Raw genomic sequence first — 22,387 nt, forward strand, 5'->3', positions numbered from 1 at the left:
TCCAAGGCAATGGGCTTGTCGAGAGACGGCATCGCACCTTAAAGTCTGCCTTGGGTTGCCATGACTCACTATGGATAGAAGCACTGCCCTTTGTGCTTCTTTTCCTTCGTGCGACTTTCAAGAAGACCTAAAGGGTTCCGTTGCTGACTTTGTGTATGGCCAACCTCTGGTTTTGCCTGGAGAATTAGTCACTCCCACCCCACTTCCACAGCCCTCTGAACTCCTTTCACATCTCGAGCAAGTGTGTCACTTCTCGAGCGAGTGCGCTTGCACTGCAGCAAAATTCAGCCGCCACCTCCGGCTACTCATACACCTCCGCGCATGTACATACCGCGCATGCTAGACTCTTGTGAGTACGTGTTTCTCAGAGACAACTCAATCAAAGCCCCGCTTCAGTCACCCTACACAGGTCATTACAAGGTCGTCAAACGTCCGAGAATAACATGGATCCCATAAAAGACTCTGTTACTGCGGTCTCACTCGACCGAGTGAAACCAGCTTTCATTGAGCCTCAGGTGAACCTCCCTGATTATCTCCCACTCCTGCTTCGAGCGCCATCCATCTTCTCATACCATACATTTGGGTATTGATTCTCCACAGCGTGCTTCTCTGCCAAGCACTGCTTCTTCTCCGCGTTCATCTAATTTGAGTGGCCAATCTTTTTGAGGTTTCACTCCTCACAGCCCTCGCAGTCAAACTGCCAACCACTCGGATTCTACCATTGTGTTACCATCTTCATGTGACAGCTCTTTGTCACACCGTTCAATCCACGCTGGCTCCTCATTGCCTTCGGTCACGCTCCCTCGTCCATCAGCTGTTCAGGTTGTTGCCTGCGCAGTCCAGTGCACCTGTCACTCTCCTCTTCGCAGATGCTTCCCCCTGCCATGGCTTTCCCAGACCTCTCTGCCTCCCTACCATTGCATGTACAGGTGCCACTCAAGAATTCTCAACACATGTACACCCCGATGACATACATAAATTATCTGTTGTCGTAGATGGCAATACGGTGTGCGTGGTTCTCACGTGTGACAATGTTGAGGGAGGAAGTGCGGAAACTCATGTGGTGTGCCGCTTTAAATTGAGCACAAGTGCTGTGTGTGGCAATTTACGTGCCTTTGTGAGGCCTTCTGGCAAGGCGATTCTCCGCCTGCCTGCTGACGAAGTGCTACACCTCCACTCCAGGATGGGACGTTGTCTTCAGCCGACAGCGTCGATTGCTGACTTCGCCATCGAGGTACCAGGTTTCACCCCCTGGTCTCCTACCAGTCGACCGCTTCTGCCTGACGTGGAAGAACTGTACGTCACCTTCCTAACTTCTTACCCCCCCATCCACAGGGATGTACTCCATACTGCACGGGGGCGGGGGGTGGGGGGGTGGGGGTGGGGGAAGGGTAAGGGGGCTATGTGGCATAGAGTGCCATAAATATCGATATTTGTTCAGTGTATAAGTGTGCTATCTTTGAGGAGAGGGTTTTGGGAGGACGTTGGCCGCTAACGGCAGTTAGCCTCTGGACTTGTATCTGTGTAGAAGCGAAGTGCTAATAAATCTGTATCTAAGAGATTTCTAGTTGTTTACCTACAACTATATCCTATTCCCTCAAGTCCAAACAAATTTTGGGGAGAGCAAATGTCTAGTTTTAGGGATATATTGGCCTCAAAGCTCGAAAATAAAAGATTTCCCAACAGAACTTGAAGTACTACTTGACAAAGCTATTAAATAATTTCCATATTCAACAGTATCTGGTGATCTAAATATAAACATACTGAAGCAGAGTGGCTGTACAAAAATGTTTTCATAATATTGTAAAAACATATAATACAAAGCTGCATATAAATAGCCCAGCAGTAGCACTGAATCATCATCAGACAAATGTACCTTTAAATAATCTGAAAATACATGCAATTAATGCAGTTGTTTCAGATCACCATTGTCAGTTAACTGAGCTACAGAACAAGAAAATTCAAACTCGAAATGTAATTGTAGAGTGGAAGCTGGCAAGTGCAGGAAATCTGAACATACTAATGTAGAAGACAGCTGGGAAACTTTCAGTTCAAGCTTATGTCACCACATAAACACAACTGAGGTAAATTCTTCCTGTGCGTCAGTCTGGGGCCTGAAGATGGTGTAGTGAAATGCTGAAACTGGTTGCCAAATAAAATAAGGCTGAAAATTGATGGCTGAAAGGTACTTAATTTGACATCCTTTATCGAACAGTCAAGTCCCACAACCATTTTTAAAAGGATGGACATACAGAGACTTAAACATATCTTTCCTCCTTTGGTTCCATCAGATTCACCTGGTCCTACTCCAAATCCCATGCCACTTTCCTAGACGTTGACCTCCATCTGTCCAATGGCCAGCTTCACACATCCGTTCACATCAAACCCACCAACAAGCAACAGTACCTCCATTATGACAGTTGCCACCCATTCCATATCAAACGGTCCCTTCCCTACAGCCTAGGCCTTCGTGGCAAACGAATCTGCTCCAGTCCTGAATCCCTCGACCATTACACCAACAACCTGAAAACAGCTTTCGCATCCCGCAACTACCCTCCCAACCTGGTACAGAAGCAGATAACCAGAGCCACTTCCTCATCCCCTCAAACCCAGAACCTCTCACAGAAGAACCCCAAAAGTGCCCCACTTGTGACAGAATACTTCCCGGACTGGATCAGACCTTGAATGTGGCTCTCCAGCAGGGATACGACTTCCTAAAATCCTGCCCCGAAATGAGATCCATCCTTCATGAAATCCTCCCAACTCCACCAAGAGTGTCTTTCCGCTGTCCACCTAACCTTCGTAACCTCTTGGTTCATCCCTATGAAGTCCCCAAACCACCTTCCCTACCCTCTGGCTCCTACCCTTGCAACCGCCCCTGGTGTAAAACCTGTCCTATGCACCCTCCCACCACCACCTACTCCAGTCCTGTAACCCAGAAGGTGTACACGATCAAAGGGAGAGCCACGTGTGAAAGCACCCACGTGATTTACCAACTGACCTGCCTGCACTGTGACGCTTTCTATGTGGGAATGACCAGCAACAAACTGTCCATTCGCATGAATGGACATAGGCAGACAGTGTTTGTTGGTAATGAGGATCACCCTGTGGCTAAACATGCCTTGATGCACGGCCAGCACATCTTGGCACAGTGTTACACCGTCTGAGTTATCTGGATACTTCCCACCAACAGCAACCTATCCGAACTCCGGAGATGGGAACTCGCCCTTCAGTATATCCTCTCTTCTCGATATCCGCCAGGCCTCAACCTCCACCAATTTCAAGTTGCCGCCGCTCATACCTCACCTGTCTTTCAACAACTTCTTTGCCTCTGTACTTCTGCCTCGACTGACATCTCTGCCCTTACTCTTTGCCTTTAAATATATCTGCTTGTGTCTGTGTATGTGCGGATGGATATGTGTGTGTGTGTGTGTGTGTGTGTGTGTGTGTGTGTGTGTGTGTGTGTGTGTGTGTGTGTGTGTGTGTGTGGAGTGTACACCTGTCCTTTTTTTTCCCCTAAGGGAAGTCTTTCCAATCCCGGGATTTGAATGACTCCTTACCCTCTCCCTTAAAACCCACATCATTTCGTCTTTCCCTCTCCTTCCTGAAGAAGCAACCATCGGTTGCGAAAGCTATTAATTCTGTGTGTGTGTTTGTGTGTTTTGTTCATTGTGCCTGTCTGCCGGCACTTTCCCGCTTGGTAAGTCTTAGAATCTTTGTTTTTAATATATCTTTCGAAACTTAGGTAGAAAGATAAATTTAAGACATAGTAGGAATAGATCATAACACAGATTATGAATGCTAGAGAAGATTTAAGAGATTTGTATGAAAGACAGCAGAAATGTAATAGTCAATTAGAATGTGGTAAGTACATGTGAATCAGAACCTCATCAAATGCTTCTAAGACAGTCTGGTCACACATAAATACAAACTGGGATTAATCAAATAAGAGACAAAATGGGAACACAGTACTTACTGCACAACAGGAAGAACTAACTGACTTACATGAAAGGTGTTCCACTTTAAACTGGTATTACGTAAACACAGTACAGAAACAAATGAAACAAAATGAAGCATAGGGCAAAAAGGCACCTGTGGTCTTGGGGTAGCGTCTTTGACTCATAATCAAAATGTCTTCGGACCCGGGTTTGAGTCCCGCCGTGGCTTAAATCTTGATTCATAATCATCATTGGTAGCCGAAGACTTCCAGCATAAGAAATCACCCTCACTCTGCCAACAGCCTTGTCAAAGAGGGTGTAGGAGTGGACAGAGGTTCAGGGTACTCTCTTGTCCTAGGGGTGGGAGACTGTCCCTAAAGACAGAAGAATCAGCAATGATCAACGGCATGAGGATGCAGAAGGCAATAGAAACCATTGCATTGAAGACACATAATGTGTATCCACAGGATATGTGGCCTGTCATTGATGTGTCATGATGATCTCTCCTTTAGTAAAAGATTCCAGAATAAACGAATCTCTGGGAAGGGACTGCCAAGGGGGAGATTACTATGAGAAAAAGATTGAATAATCAACAAAATGTAACATTCTATGAGTTGGGGTGTGGTATGCCAGAAGCTTGAACGTGGCAGGGAAACTAGAAAATCTGAAAATTGAAATGCAAAAGCCCAATCTAGGTATACTAGGGGTCAGTGAGGTAATGTGAAAAGAAGACAAGGATATCTGGTCAGATGAGTATAGGGTAATATCAACAGCAGCAGAAAATCGTGTAATGTGAGTAGAATTTGTTATGAATAGGAAGGTAGTACAGAGAGGGTGTTACTGTGAACAGTTCAATGATAGGGTTGTTCTTATCAGAACTGACAGCAAACCAACACTGACAATGATAGATCAGGTATACATGTCGACGTCATAAGCTGAAGATGAAGAGATAGAGAAAGTGTATGAGGATATTGAGAAGTTAATACAGTATGAAAATCTCACAGTCATGGAGGACTGAAATGCAGTTGTTGGGGAAGGGAGCAGAAGAAAAGGTTACAGAAGAATATGGGCTTGGGACAAGGAATGAGAGAGGAGAAAGATTGAGCTCTGTAATAAACTTCAGCTAGTAATTGTGATGCTCTGTTCAAGAATTACAAGAGGAGGATGTATACTTGGAAAAGACCACATGATGCGGGAAGATTTTAGTTAGATTACATCAGGGTCAGACATAGATTCTGAAATCAGATACTAGGTTGTATGGCATACCTAGGGGCTGAAACAAACTCAGATCACAACATAGTAGTGATGAAGAGTAGGCTAAAGTTTAAGACATTAGTCGGGAAGAATCAATACGCAAAGAAATGGGATATGGAAGCACTAAGGAATGATGAGATATGCTTGAAGTTCTCTAAAGCTATACATACAGCAATAAGGAATAGTTCACTAGGCAGTACAGTTGAAGAGGAAAGGACATCCCTAAAAAGGGTGATTACAGAAGTTGGGAAAACATTGGTACCAAGAAGGTAACTGGGAAGAAACCATTGGTGACAGAAGAAATACTTCAATTGATTGATGAAAGGAGGAAGTACAAAAATGTTTCAGGAGACTCAGGAATACAGAAATACAAGTCACTGAGGAAAACTAAGATGAAATGGCAGCATGAAAAATGTGAAGAAATCGAAAAAGCAATGATGGTCGGCATATAGGAAAGCCAAAACAACCAGAGGTGACATTAAAAGCAAAGGTGATAACATTAAGAGTGCAACACAAATTACACTGTTAAATGCAGACAAGAGAGCAGATAGATGGAAAGAATACATTAAAAGCCTCTATGAGGGAGAAGATTTGGCTGATATGATATAAGAAGAAACAAGAGTTGATTTAGAAGAGATAGGGTACTCGGTATTAGAATCAGAATTTAAAAGAGCTTTGGAGGACTTAACATCAAATAAGGCAGAAGGGATAGGTAACATTCCCTCATAATTTCTAAAATCATTGGGGTTAGTGGCAACAAAACGACTATTTATGTTGGTGTGTAGAATGTTTGAATCTGGTGACTTTTGGAAAAACATCAACCACACAATTCCAAAGACGGCAAAAGCTGACAGGCGCAAGAATTATCACACAATCAGCTTAACAGCTCATGCATCCAAGTTGTTGACAAGAATAATATGCAGAAGAATGGAAAGGAAAATTGAGGATGCGCTAGATGATGATCAGTTTGGCTTGAAGAAAGGTAAGAGGCAATTCTGACATTGTGGTTAATAATGGAAGCAAGACTAAAGAAAAACCAAGACATGTTCATAGGATTCGTCGACCTGGAAAAAGTGTTTGGCGAAAGTTAAGAAGATTACATGATCTGCTGAATGGAATGAACCGTCTAATAAGTATGGAGTATGGATTGAGAGTAAATAGTGGGTTATGCATGCTGTGACATAAATCTAAATCTGTGACATAAATTGACAGCAGCTCGAGTGATATTTTCCAATAATAATGTTCTATTTATTTGTGGGTGAAATGCTGTGAAAGATGAAGGTAATGAGAGGTAGTAGAAAAGAGAGCAGTGAGAAACTTAACATTAGGATCGATGGTCACAAAGTAGATGAAGTTAAGGAATTCTTCAACCTAGGCAGTAAAATAACGAGTGACGGACAGACCAAGGAGAACATCAAAAGCAGACTAGCAATGGCAAAATGGAGATTCCCAGCCAAGAGAAGTCTACTAATTTCGAATATCATCCTTAATTTGAGAAAGAAATTTCTGAGAATATATGTCTGGAGTACAGCACTGTATAATAGTGAAACATGGACTGCGGGAAAACTGGAACAGAAGAGAATCGAAGCATTTGAGATGTGATGCTCTAGACAAATTTTGAAAATTAGGTGGACTGATAAGGTAAGGAATGTGGAAGTTCTGTGCAGAATCATAGAGGATAGCAATATATGGAAAACACTGATAAGGAGAAGGGACAGGATGATAGGACATCTGTTAAGACATCGGGGAATGACTTCCACAGTACTAGAGGGAGCTGCAGAAGTCAAAAACTGCAGAGGAAAACGGAGATTGGAATACATGCATCAAATAATAAAGGACGTAGGTTGCAAGTGCTACTCTGAGAAGAAGAGGGGAATATATGCAGCAAATAATAAAGGATGTAGGTTGCAAATAATACTCTGAGAAGAAGGGGTTAGCACAGGAGAGGAATTTGTGATGTGCTGCATCAAACCAGTCAGAAGACTGTACCAGAAATACCAATATGCCTATTCTTTTTTCCAACAAATGAAACAGAAATTACAAATATAATCAGACAATTCGAAGAAAAATACAGATGACATAAACAGAATATCTGCAAAAGTAATCAAACACTCATCACAATCTCTGGCAATGCTTCAGATATTCCTAGTAAACTGGTAATGGTAACTATCCCCACCATGTCTAAAAAAGAGAAAAGTAGAACCAAGTTATGAAGTTGGTGGTGAAGGCATCCAAGAAAATACAGGCCTATAATGATTTGACCCACCTTCTCAAAGATTAAATCACTAGTAACAACAGATTTATAAAATTACCAGAAAAAAACACCCTGGTTGAAGCACAGCACATATTTAGAAAAGGGAAGTCTGCAAAAACAGCAGAAACAAGCTTCAAGACACACATAATCAGAGCATTAGAAGAAAATGAAAATTTTGTAACGTATTCCTGGACCGGTCAAAAGCCTTTGATTGTGTGTGCTACACTACACTGTTAGATAAACTGCATAGATATGGTATCAGGGAGAATGCAACCAGTCTATAAAATAGTTTGCAGAAAACAGACAACAAAGTGTAGAATTAAAATATAAGGTAAACAATATTGTGAAATTTTTTTTAAAAAAATTGATGTTTCCCTGGAAGAATGTGTAGAATTAAAATACAAGGTAAACAGTACTGTGGAAACATTTTAAAATTTTGATAGTTCCCTCTATGAATGTCTGTGAAATTATCATATATCTCAAATTAAACTGATCATTAAGGCTACATGGAGAATTCAACAAATAAAGCACAGGAGTCAAACACAATTATCACACCAACAGCATCCAACTATAGCTGGTTGATAAAGACCCTGCTACAGCTGGATGCTTATTATACAATGACTGTCAGGCCATTAAAAAAATGTAAAAGCACTACCAATCTTCAAAACAAAACTAAGAGAGTACATGAAAACAACATGTTTGTACATTGCTAAGGAATATTTTGGGACAATAAACTGAAATAAATAGTAGCATTAAGACAAAATCATGAGAAATGTACTTACTATGTATACGGTGGGACCAAAAAGTACACAAGTCTTTTTTTATGTATGATCAAAACTCAGACATTGTTACAGAAAGTGAAATCTGGTGCCTACACCTAGTAAATTAAATTAATAATAAAGTTTTGTTTTGTGTATGTTTTAATTTTTATACATATATGAGTTTCTATTGTAAAATAATATGTGCTCAAAATCTAATTTACACTGTTAACTCTCTATTGTTAATAAACAGAGTGTACAGAAAGTCCAGGAACACTTTCAACTATTTATTGCACTAAAACTAAACATTGTACAGATGCCATACATATTGCATTTTGAAGAGAAACTCTGAAAGTATTTTTTACAAACATTCGATATGCGAACCATGAGTGACATAAATTTCTTTGGATTCCATATAAATGTTCTCATACACCCTCTATATTCACTTCACTCACACTGGGACATCCACTTCTCTTTGGTGGGCACAAGCAACCCATCGTAATGAATTTGTTGTGCCAGTCATAAATTGCCTTTCTTGTTGGTGGCTTCTTACCATACTTGGCTCTAAACATCCATTGAACAGCTGTAGCACACTTGTTTTTGTTGAACTCCAACAATGTCTGGTTCTAGCGCAATAAATAATTGAAAGTGTACTCGGACTTAATGTACATGCTGTATATTAAAGTGTCAAGTCTCTGAACGGCAATCACAGAATGAATGAATAAATAAATAAATATAAGAAATCAAAAGTCATGCTAGATAAATGGAACAAAATTCTAAAAAACATTAAAACAAATAGTTTCTGAACAATAAATGACAGAAGTAATACAAGAAATACATTCACATACAGGAGAATTGCTGGAGATGGATCATACAAACAAGAAACATATAAAAATAAAAAACAAATAATTTCCATCTCTTATTCATCCGGGTTTCACAACAATGGAAACAAAAACTGAAAAATAACATTACTTTAATGCTGAGACTTCATTTTGTAACTCCTCATTTTCCTTCTCACAATTCTTTAGTTGTTTATGTAACTCCTTCTGCTCATCTTTACTTTCCTGTAGCCTTACTTGAATTTCATTTATTTCTTTTGTATAGCAATCCATCTGCAACAGTAAGAATGAATGAAGTTTACATAAGTCATACATTTAAGCTGGTAGGCTATATATAGTGTGCTTGTTGTACTTTGATATTGATTGAGGTGAAATGGATAGTAGTACAGACTGTTAATCAAAATGTTCAATTCTTTACACACAAATTTTATTGCAGGATATCTCATCTATTAACTGTTACTGACTTGTGACATAATGCTTTGTTTTGTGTCTGTGTTAATATTTACCCATTAAAATATGAACACTGTATATTAATGAAGCAAACAATAAATTTAATATCTTCTGAAATGTAGTTTTGTATATCTGTTCTGTTCAAAAACTTCTGGGTCATTCAAAATTTCGTGCCAATGCTGTGTTGGAGCAAAATGTGGTAGGTATCCTTGTGCACACACCAGCATTTAATGTGTAACTGGCAGAAGTTTCATTGTTGTATGTCTGTTAGACATTGTTCAGTGCAGCACTGAGGGGAACATTGTGTCACATAGTTTGTGAATTTCGAGATGGCAGAGTTAGAGTAGCAATACGTCTGCATTAAATTTTGTATGACACTTTAGAAAACCTGTACAGAGACACACGAAATGATGCATGAAAACTACAGTGATGAGTGCTTAAGCCATTCTCGCTCGGCATTACAAATGGTTCACACAGTTTAAAAATGGCCAGATAGAAGGTCAGTTTAAAAATGGCCAGATGGAAGTTAAGAGTTGACCCTCGATCAGGAAGCCCTTCGACATCTACCGATGACACTCATGTCAGGAACATCAACAAAATTGTGTGTGCCAATTGAGGACTGAATGTCCAAGAGATTGCAGAAGAATGTAACATTTCAGTTGAATCATATCATGAAATCCTGACAAAGCATCTTGGTATGCATCGTGGCCAACATTTTTGTCCCATGACTCATGAGCCAAGGTCAGAAAGGCCTCCACCTTGCAATCTGTGAACATCTTTTGGACCACACAAATGAGAATGAGATGTTCCTTGAATGAATTACAACTAGTGATTATGGTTATGATGTTGAGACCAAGGTTCAATCTTCACAATAATTTGGGAAAGGTTCTCCAAGACCAAAAATAGCTTGTCAGGAAAGGTCAAATGCCAAAGCTATGTTGATAGTTTTCTTTGGCTTTGAAGGTTAGTTCATCGTGAATTCGTGCCACTGGGTCAAACTGGGACATGTTGTGATGCCTGCAAGAAAATGTGAGATGGAAACAGTCTGAAATGTGGTGAGACAATTAATGTAAATGTAGCGAGAAAATTCATGTCTCTTGCATCAAGATAATGCACCTGCATATTTATCTCTGTTGGAGTGTGACTATTGCACAAAAAACAAAATCACTGTGATGTGTCATCCTCTTTACTCCCTAGGCATCCTCTGTACTCTCCAGACCTGGCCCCTGCAGACTTCTTTTTATATCCAAAACTGAAAACCACCTTTAATGGACGTAGATTTGCAATGACAGGTGAGATAAAAGAAAAATTGAAGACAGCGCTTCGCACTATCCAGCAAGAGGCATACCAAGAATGCTTTCAGAAATGGAAACGGTGTAGAGAGCAATGTATCAAATGTAAAGGAGTGAATTTCGGAGACCATGCGCAATAAACAAAAGGTAAGTGTAGAAAAATTCTGTGGACAAAGTTCCAGAATTTTTTGAGCAGAACTCATATATGTTACTGTTTTCTCCAATGACAAATCAAAATAAAATTGAACGGGAACAAAAAGAAAAACATGGGGTATGGTTCAAATGGCTCTGAGCACTATGGGACTTAACAGCTGAGGTCATCAGTCCCCTAGAACTTAGAACTACTTAAACCTAACTAACTTAAGGACATCACAAAGATCCATGCCCGAGGCAGGATTCGAAGCTGCGACCGTTGCGGCCATGCTGTTCCAGACGGAAGCGCCTAGAACCACTCGGCCACACTGGCCAGCCATGCTAATGAGAGAGAGCTCTGCTTGACAGAGAAGATTCAGTTCCCTGGTAACAGTTGATACAGGAATCATGAAATATTGAAGCTAATGGTCCGAAATTTTAACGTGACTACAAACAGCTGACTAAACAGCTATGTGCACCAGTGTTTCAAGTATCAAATGCCTGATTTCTATTTCATTGTTATCTTGATCCTTTTTAGTTTTTGGAGTCCAGTGAAGAACTTCATCAGTCCATATAGTATCTATTTGTCTGGCTATGTGCCTCATTAAGGTCACAATTATGTCTTTCATTCTAATCTTTCCTCTGATCCGTTTGTGCAGTTCCCAATATTACTCTCTAGTCTTCAGTTTTTAAATGTTTCCAACTTAAAAGACAGTGTCTCATTGCCATATATGAAGTCTATAGTTGAGTTGGGGTTAGTAGATCCCTATATATGAAGTCTATAGTTGAGTTGGGGTTAGTAGATCCCTAACAGTTATGGTGTGATGGATATGGCAGCTTTTTGTGCTTAAGTTAACCCTCCACATAACGTAGTTTTGTAAATGACTCTATGGGAATGTGTCAGTGTTGTTGCAATTCCACAGACTACTATAGTTTTCAAGTGGAGCTGTTTACATTTCACAGTTGAATGCTTGCAAGAGTGCTGCCAGCTATGAGAGATCTTCTTACACAACTCGGCTATAGTAACACCTACTGTATGTATCCATTCCACTTGATGTGAAACAAACTGGAGTATGTGGATTAAGCAAACAAATTGTGCATAATTCCAGTGACTAAAATTAGAAAAATATTTGAATCAATGATACCTCCAAAACAAAGAAAAGCTTTCAGAACTTATTAATGGAAAATAAGCAAATGTGGATGAATGTCTACTGAGGGCCAGAGAATAGAACACAGCAAGTGACTGGACAGATAATTACTATAGGGACAGGAAAATAAGTACAAAAGAAAGAAGGAGCCATGAATAATTCATTCCCAGGCTAGGGAAAGTAAAACATGAGAATGTAAAATAAGATAAAACATGATGTATGATACTCAAACTATTTCTGTTGCTGATTATGATATTTGAAAAGTAGCAGAGAACTATTCATATACTGTAATTGCTGCTCATGACACAAGTATAAGATACAAATGGCCATATTGAACCATACCAAACATGTCCACTGGACAAGGCAACAGTGGTGAGGTGGTGAACAGACATAGTTTCCATAGACCAACAGCCAACTGAACTTGTTTTATTAAACACATGGAGCACACACTTATTGATACAGTACAAAATGAGATATCATGTATACATACTATAAAGAAAAGAGTAACACCACTATAAAGTTCTCAGTGAGGATATTATTTAGCTAAAAAATGTAGATTATAAAAAATGCGAGTAAAAAATTGCTGACACCAGAACACATAATTAAAATACACTGATACTAGTGACAATATTATGAAATGGACATATCACTACTTACCACACAGAGGAGACTTGAGTTGCAGACAGACACAACAAAAGACTGCTAATGCATTTTAGCTTACAGCCAAAAGGTCTTCTGAAGTAGAAAGCACACAACACATTCACCCAAGCACTACCCACATATGTGACCACTGTCTCTGGCCGCTACGGCTGAATTGAGTTGTAACTGTAGCAATCAGGTGGTGAGGGCAAGGTGGAGGCATGGGGTGGGGAAGTGGAAGGGATAGCTTGGTGGGGTGGAGAATGTATAATACAGTTTGTGGCAGTGTGCAGGGACATAATAGTGACAGGGTAGGGCTGCTAGATGCAGTCCAGATTAGATTAGATTAGATTAATACTTGTTCCATAGATCATGAATACGACACTTTGTAATGATGTGGAATGTGTCAGGTTAATAAAAGATGTCTGTACAAGAAATTACATTACACAAAATATTGCATAACACTAATGATTAAGTTTTTTTTTTACTTAGTTTATATCTAAAAATTCAGCCAATGAGTAGAAGGAGTTGTCATCTAGAAATTCTTTTAATTTATTTTTAAATGTTAGTTGGCTATCTGTCAGGCTTTTGATGCTGTTTGGTAGGTGCCCAAAGACTTTTGTGGCAGCATAATTTACCCCTTTCTGTGCCAAAGTCAGATTTAACCCTACATAGTGAAGATCATCCTTTCTCCTGGTGTTATAGGTATGCACACTGCTATTACTTTTGAATTGGGTTGGATTATTATCAACAAATTTCATAAGGGAATATATATACTGTGAGGTTACTGTGAGGATCCCTAGATCCTTAAATAGATGTCTGCAGGATGACCGTGGGTGGGCTCCAGCAATTATTCTGATTACACGTTTTTGTGCAATGAATACTTTTCTACTCAACGATGAATTACCCCAGAATATGATGCCATACGAAAGCAGTGAATGAAAGTAGGCATAGTAAGCTAATTTACTGAGATTCTTATCACCAAAATTTGCAATAACCCTAATAGCATACGTAGCTGAACTCAGACGTTTCAGCAGACCATCAATGTGTTGCTTCCAGTTTAACCTCTCATCAATGGACACACCTAAAAATTTTGAAAATTCTACCTTAGCTACAGACTTCTGTTCAAATTCTATATTTATTACTGGAGTTGTGCCATTTACTGTACGGAACTGTATATACTGTGTTTTATCAAAATTTAAAGAGAGTCCGTTTGCTGAGAACCACTTAATAATTTTGTGAAAAACATCATTTACAATTACATCGCTTAGTTCTTGGTTTTTGGATGTTATTACTATACTTGTATCATCAGCAAAAAGAACTAACTTTGCATCTTCATCAATGTGGAATGGTAAGTCATTAATGTATATCAAGAACAGTAAAGGACCTAAGACCGAACCCTGTGGGACCCCGTGCTTGATAGCACCCCAGTTTGAGGAATCAGCTGTTGTTTTAACATTACACGAACCACTTATTTCAACTTTCTGCATTCTTCCAGTTAAGTATGAATTAAACCATTTGTGCACTGCCCCACTCAAACCATAATGATTTAGCTTATCTAAAAGAATTCCATGATTTACACAATCAAAGGCCTTTGAGAGATCACAAAAAATACCAATGGGTGATGTCCGGTTATTCAGAGCATTTAATATTTGATCAGTGAAAGCATATATAGCATTTTCTGTTGAAAAGCCTTTCTGAAAACCAAACTGACATTTTGTTAGTACTTTATTTTTACAAATATGGGAGGCTACTCTTGAATACATTACTTTCTCAAAAATTTTTGATAGAGCTGTCAGAAGAGAGATTGGGCGGTAGTTGTTGACATCCGACGTATCCCCCTTTTTATGCAGTGGTTTTACAATGGCATATTTCAGTCTATCAGGGAAAACACCCTGCTCCAAAGAGCTATTACATACGTGGCTGAGAATCCTACTTATCTGTGGGGAACAAGCTTTAAGTACTTTGCTGGAAATGCCATCAATTCCGTAAGAGCTTTTACTTTTCAGTGAGTTTATTATTTTACTGATTTCAGAGGGAGAGGTTGGTGGAATTACAGTTGTTTCAAACTGCGCAGGTATGGCCTCTTCTATTAATAGCCTTGCCTCTTCTAGTGAAGATCTAGATCCTATTTTCTCCACAACATTTAAAAAATGATTATTCAAAATATTTTCAATTTCTGGTTGTTTGTTAGTGCACTTGTCATTCAGTTTTATTGCACTAAAGTCTTCCTGTGCTCTTGGTTGCCCTGTTTCCCTTTCAATAATATTCCAAATTGCTTTAATTTTATTATCAGAGTTACTGATCTCAGACATGATACACATGCTTCTGGACTTTTTAATAACTTTACTTAGTACCGCACAATAGTTTTTATAATATTGAACAATTTCGGGGTCAGTACTCCCTCTTGCTGTTAGATACAGTTCTCTTTTACGGTTGCAAGATATTCTTATTCCTTTAGTTAGCCAAGGTTTTTTATATGTTTTGTTGGAATTATGTTTAACTATTTTCTTGGGAAAACAATTTTCAAATACCCTTAAAAATGTATTGTGAAATAAGTTATATTTCAAGTTTGCATCGGGTTCCTTATACACTTCATCCCAGTCTAGCTGCTGTAGGCTTTCCCTAAAGTTTGCAATATTTATATTGTTAATTGAACGCACTGCTTTGAAAGTCTGATTTATTATACTGCATGGAGCTATGTCATGTACTGTAACAAGCTGTGCACTATGATCTGAAAGACCATTCTCAACAGGATAAGCATTTATGCCCTTAAACTTATCTTGGTCTATAAAAAAGTTATCTATCAATGTACTGCTGTTCTTTGTTATCCGAGTAGGAAAATCAATGACGGAGCTCAAATTGAAAGAACTGAGTAATACTAAAAGGTCATTCTTCCTATTACACTCTTTCAGGGAATCAACATTGAAATCCCCACAAATGATAATTTGCTTCCCCCTGTCTGACAGATAGCACAACAAAGCATCCAAGTTTTCTAGAAATAGCTGGAAATTCCCTGAGGGGGACCTATACACTGTTACAATTATGAAAGTGCCATCATTTAGTTTAAGTTCAGTGGCACATGCTTCCATATGTTGCTCTACACAAAATTTTTTAGTTTCTAAATTTTTTGCACTGTGGAAGCTTTTGACATATATGGCAACTCCTCCTCTCATCATATTATCTCTACTTACATGTGCAGCTAATTTGTACCCATTGATGCTAACCTTTTGCATATCAGTGACAATGTGATGCTCAGACAGGCATAGTATATCTATTACATTCTTGGTTTCTATATCTTCTAAACAAAGCAGAAGCTCATCAATTTTATTCTTCAATCCCCCAATATTTTGATGAAATATACTAACAGTATTTTTCACTTTACTTTTGTGAGTACCTTGAACTTTTTTAACATCTTTAGTACTTTTATTCTTCAGAGATATGGGGGATGGGAGGAGAGATATTGAAAGGACAAAAGACTAGTAGCTGCATTGGTGGAATGGAAGTCTATGTTATACTGATGTGGGAGCAGGGAAAGGGATAGGTAAATGGAGGTCAGGGACTAGCAAAGATTGATGCCAGTTGGGGGAGGGGGGGTTACAGCAATGTAGAATATATCACAAGGAATGTTCCAACCCACACAATTAAAAAAAGCTGGTGTTTGTAGAAATAATCCAAATGGCGGAGGTTGTAAAGCAATCATTGAAGTGAAGCATTTGGGTGGTTCAGCTGTCTCTAGGTCACAGTTTGTCAGTGGCCATTTATGGGGACAGACAGTGTTTTAGTTGTCATGTCCATATAGAAAACAGCACAGTGATTGCAGCTTAGTTTGTAGATCACGTGACTGCTTTCACAGGTAGTCCTACTTTTGATGAGACAGGACAGGACAGACAATTGTATGGATGCAAGACTGGTCTGAGGTATGGAATTAGAGCTGCTAGATGTACCAGGAAGGTCAATTTTAATAAGTCCTGAAGCAGAGAACTTACATTGCTCTGCAGGTACAATTCAGCCTCTCAAATTTCTTTCCAATGGAACACTTTGATCAGGTGCAACCAGAGTGCATAAAATGATGTGAAAGTGATTCTTTGCAAATCTTTGAAAGAATCAGTGCATATTTTTGGCTACTGTATTTACTGTTACAGTGAATAGTCATTATGGAAAAATTATGTACAAAAATTAACAAAAAGTGAAACTTTTTAAATATTTGTAAATTGTGGCATCATATATGAGTTGTAGTGCACTATTTGTATATGATTGTAGGCCACAAGATTGTTGCTTTATGTTGCTTTATGTATATGACAGGTCAATTTCTCAATTTGAAGAGAGGAATCTGGAGGACCAAATCTGTCCGAATAGTAATTACAGCTTTGCTCTTATTTCCTAGGAAAACATGGGATTAAAGAAGCCAGATGAGAGGGCAATACCTTTTTCATCATAGATGGTTTTTCAGCCATTTTCAGTGAGGGTATATGATTCCATCAATGCTATCCTGGCATTACTGTAGATGGCTGTACAACAGGCTTTTTCATAAATGTGTCTTGCTTTCAGGAAGAATAATGACTTTTACCTCTTTCATATCAGTCTGCTGCAAAAATTCTATGGTACGTTTTATAACACAATATCATGAATAGTTTGATCAGATCCTACATCAGTGTGGAATTCAGTAAACACAACCATGAAATGTCTGTATTCATAAGATGCAGGAGGCTCTACATAGAGTGAATGTCATGTTTTAAGGCCTGCAAAACACAAAGGGTCTAGTTCCATTCTTTGCTTAATTAATATAGCATGTGCTCATTAAATAAGTAATCATACAAGCGTCTAACTGCTTGTCAGATACTGGTACCTGCATCTGATGTAGAATTACATATCATCATCATCATCATCATCATCACCATCACAAACATTGTAAGCAAATGAAACTGAGTGTGCCTCAGTGCAGCAGTCTGACATGTGCAAAACAAATGCCAGACTACTATTTATTGGGATGATTCTCAGGGTGAGCATCTATACTCCATGGATGACTATAAAACAAGTAGCAGAGGGCATTTTTATGGTGGAATACTTTGCAGTTTTTTCCCATTTCACCCACAGAATGAATTGTGCCAAGTATGCCACCTTGGATTCCTCTATGCACGCTATTGTTAATCTACTTTTACCTTTAAGATCTGTACAGAAGCAAATTTTAGGGGCTGAAGAATGCTTGTAGAAATCTTCCTGAAAGCAGATTCTTGGAATGTTATGAGCAAGCATGGGATATGAAGTGTCTTTCTTAGTGTGTCTGTCAGTACGAATTTTGCAGCATTTCTGTAAGTCTCTCACTAGTGAAACATTCCATATTCCTTCTCTGTATATGTTTGATGTTCTTTGTTACTTAAACTGGTTACAAATTCATATGATAAGGAAAGTTCTGGCTGAATGTAAGTACTTTAGGAGTAATCGAGACCACTCACCAAATGGCAGATGCACTGAGTCATTGACAGGCACACACAAAAGAGAAAGATACTTGCTAGCTTTCAGAATAAAGCCTTTGTCGACCTAAAGTACAAAAACAAACAGACACACACACACACACACACACACACACACACACACACACACACACACACACACGCGCGCGCGCGCGCGCACGTGTGAGCCATGACATTGACAATATGTTTGTGTTTGTTTGTTTGTTTGTTTTTGTACATACACGTACATGCTGTGATGTAACGTAATCAAACCAGAGACATATTAACAGTAATCAAACCAGAGACATATTCACACTTCGATACTATTGGTATCAGGAATTTCATTTCATCAATTCAATTCAAATGTTCTTATAAAATTGTTATTGTTGTGGTCTTCAGTCCAGAGACTGGTTTGATGCAGCTCTCCATGCTACCCTATCTCGTGCAAGTTTATTCATCTCCCAGTACCTACTGCAACCTACATCTTTCTGAATCTGCTTTGCGTATTCATCTCTTGGTCTCCCTCTACGATTTTTACCCTCTGTGCTGCCCTCCAATACTAAATTGGTGATCCCTTAATGCTTCAGAATATGTCCTACAAACCAATCCCTTCTTCTAGTGAAGTTGTGCCACAAATTTCTCTTCTCTCCAAAACTGTTCAATACCTCCTCACCTACCCATCCACCCATCTAACTATCAGCATTCTTCTGTAACACCACATTTTGAAAGCTTCTATTATCTTTTTGTCTAAACTATTTATCATCCATGTTTCACTTCCATACATGGCTACACTCCATACAAATACTTTCAGAAACGACTTCCTGACACTTAAATCTATACTCAATGTTAACAAATTTCTCTTTTTCAGAAACACTTTCCTTGCCATTGCCAGTCTACATTTTATGTCTTCTCTACTTCGACCATCATCAGTTATTTTGCTCCCCCAAATAGCAAACCTCGTTTACTACTTTAAGTGTCTCATTTCGTAATCTAATTCCCTCAGCATCACCCAACTTAATTCGACTATATTGCATTATCCTCGTTTTGCTTTTGCTGATGTTCATCTTATATCCTCCTTTCAAGACACTGTCCATTCCGTTCAACTGCTCTTCCAGGTCCTTTGCTGTCTCTGACAGAATTACAATGTCATCGGCGAACCTCAAAGTCTTTATTTCTTCTCCGTGGATTTTAATTCCTAATCCAAATTTTTCTTTTGTTTCCTTTACTGCTTACTCAATATATACTCAATATACAGATTGAATAACATTGGGGATAGGCTACAGCCCTGTCTCACGCCCTTTCCAACCACTGCTTCCCTTTCATGCCCCTCGACTCTTATAACTGCCATCTGGTTTCTGTACAAATTGTAAATAGCCTTTCGCTCCCTGTATTTTACCCTTGCCACCTTCAGAATTTGAAACAGAGTATTCAAGTCAACATTGTCAAAAGCTTTCTCTAAGTCTATAAATGCTAGAAATGTAATGTAGGTTGACCTTTCCTTTATCTATTTCCTAAGATTAGTCGTGGGGTCAGTATTGCCTCACGTGTTCCATTCTACGGAATCCGAACCAATCTTCCCAGAGGTCAGCTTCTACCAGTTTTTTCATTTGACTGTAAAGAATTCGCGTTAGTATTTTGGAGCCGTGGCTTATTAAACTGATAGTTCGGTAATTTTCACATCTGTCAACCCCTGCTTTCTTTGGGATTGGAATTATTATGTTCTTCTTGAAGTCTGAGGGTATTTCGCCTGTCTCATACATCTTGCTAACCAGATGGTAGAGTTTTGTCAGGACTGGCTCTCCCAAGGCTATCAGTAGTTCTAATGAAATGCTGTCTACTCCCGGGGCCTTGTTTCAACTTAGGTCTTTCAGTGCTCTGTCAAACTCTTCACGCAGTATCTCATCTCCCATTTCATCTTCATCTACATCCTCTTCCATTTCCATAATATTGTCCTCGAGAACATCGCTCTTGTATAGACTCTCTATATACTCCTTACACCTTTCTGCTTTCCCTTCTTTGCTTAGAACTGGGTTTCCATCTGAGCTCTTGATATTCATGCAAGTGGTTCTCTTATTTCCGAAGGTCTCTAATTTTCCTGTAGGCATTATGTATCTTACCCCTAGTGAGATAAGCCTCTACATCCTTACATTTGTCCTCTATAGCCTCTACATCCTTACATTTGTCCTCTATAGCCATCCTTGCTTAGCCATTTTGCAACTTCCTGTTGATCTCATTTTTGAGACGTTTGTATTCCTTTTTGCCTGCTTCATTTACTGCATTTTTATATTTTCTCCTTTCATCAATCAAATTCAGTATCTCTTCTGTTACCCAAGAATTTCTATTAGCCCTCGTCTTTTTACCTACTTGATTCTCTGCTGCCTTCACTATTTCATCTCTCAAAGCTACCCATTCTGCTTCTACTGTATTTCTTTCCCCCATTCTTGTCTATCGTTCCCTAATGCTCTCCCTGAAACTCTCTACAACCTCTGGTTTTGTCAATTTATCCTGGTTCCGTCTTCTCACATTCCCAACTTTCTGCAGTTTCTTTAGTTTTAATCTACAGTTCATAACCAATAGATTGTGGTCAGAGTCCACATCTGCCCCTGGAAATGTCTTACAATTTAAAACCTGTTTACTGAATCTCTGTCTGACCATTATATAATCTATCTGAAACCTGTCAGTATCTCCAGGCTTCTTCCATGGGTACAACCTTCTCTTATGACTCTTGAGCCAAGTGTTAACTATGATTATGTTATGCTCTGTGCAAAGATTCTACCAGGCGGCTTCCTCTTTCATTCCTCACCCCCACTTCATATTCACCTACTACGTTTCTCTTTTATCTCACCATACATTTCAGCAATCTCTTCATTATCTACGGAGCTAGTTGGCATATAAAATTTTACTACTGTGGTAGGTGTGGGTTTTGTATCTATCTTGGCCACAATAATGCATTCACTATGCTGTTTATAGTGGCTTACCTACATTCCTATTTTTTATTCATTATTAAACCTACCCATGCATTACCCCTATTTGATTTTGTATTTATAGCCCTGTATTCACCTGACGAGAAGTCTTGTTCCTCCTGCCACTGAACTTCACTAATTCCCACTATATCTGGCTTTCACCTATCTGTTTCCCTTTTTTTTAAATTTTCTAATGTACCTGCCCAATTAAGGGACCTGACATTCAACGCTCTGACCCATAGAATGCCAGTTGTCTTTCTCCTGATAACAATATCCTCCTGAGTAGTCCCCGCCCAGAGATCCGAATAGGGGACTATTTTATCTCCGGAATACTTTATCCAAGAGGACGCCATCATCATTTAAGTATACAGTAAAGCTGCATGCCCTCAGGAAAAAGTACGGCTGTAGTTTCCCCTTGCTTTCAGCCATTCGCCGTACCAGCACCTTAAGACCATTTTGGTTTGTGTTACAAGGCCAGATCAGTCAATCATGCAGACTGCTGCCCCTGCAACTACTGAAAAGGTTGCTGCCCCTCTTCAGGAACCACATGTTTGTCTGGCCTCTCAACAGATACCTCTCTCTTGTGTTTTCACCTACGGTACGGCTATCTGTATCGTTGAGGCACGCAAGCCCCCCTACCAACTTTTGAAGATTTAACACAAAAATCTAACTTATAATCTACCATGTTTTGCTAAATTGCTGTCTGATAATGTCTTTGACAATTATTCAAACCCCTTTGCTTCAAATGTTAGCTTTGCGCTTCTTCTTTGTGAATACCTGCAGGAAGTTGTGAGTAATGGAGTTGAGAAAGGTGACAAAATATTTGAAAAAGATGATTGAAAGGTGATATAAGTATTTTATGCAAGTGATTAAAAGGTGACAAATTATTTCAATAAATGGATATGGCTCAAATGCCTTGTTTCCATTTTTGATAACCCATGCCAAAAAGCACAGTTAAGACCATAACAAATGTCTCTATTAAGAGCCTGGGTGGGGTATGGCCATTTTTTCCTTCATACAAATTTATTATTATATGGAGGTACACTGGTAATTTGGTATTTGTAATTGGTACCTGTAATTTACAAACAAAATATAAATCATATCTTTATATTCTACCCCTCAATATTAGGAGAAGACCAACAAAATATTTTTATATTACTGTTGTTTTTTTATTTTTGGAATCTTGGCAGATATAGAGTAATCATACTATACTTCCTTGTATCAATATTTTTGTGAACGGTTTCCACTTCCATTTTTTGCACTCTTT

The 22,387-nt window shown here is 39.0% G+C and overlaps 1 protein-coding gene across 4 annotated transcripts in view; it reads right to left on the minus strand.

Annotated features, from left to right (window-relative positions):
- LOC126355033 (putative leucine-rich repeat-containing protein DDB_G0290503) overlaps positions 1-22,387 on the minus strand; it is a 512,513-nt gene that overhangs the window by 50,332 nt on the left and 439,794 nt on the right. For all 4 annotated transcript variants that reach the window (XM_050005182.1, XM_050005180.1, XM_050005181.1 and 1 more), the window contains one exon: positions 9,177-9,316. In XM_050005182.1, coding sequence (XP_049861139.1) covers positions 9,177-9,316 — 140 coding nt within the window. The remainder of the gene's footprint in view (positions 1-9,176; positions 9,317-22,387) is intronic.

The sequence above is a fragment of the Schistocerca gregaria genome, chromosome 3, assembly GCF_023897955.1.
Source record: "Schistocerca gregaria isolate iqSchGreg1 chromosome 3, iqSchGreg1.2, whole genome shotgun sequence".
NCBI lineage: Eukaryota > Metazoa > Arthropoda > Insecta > Orthoptera > Acrididae > Schistocerca > Schistocerca gregaria.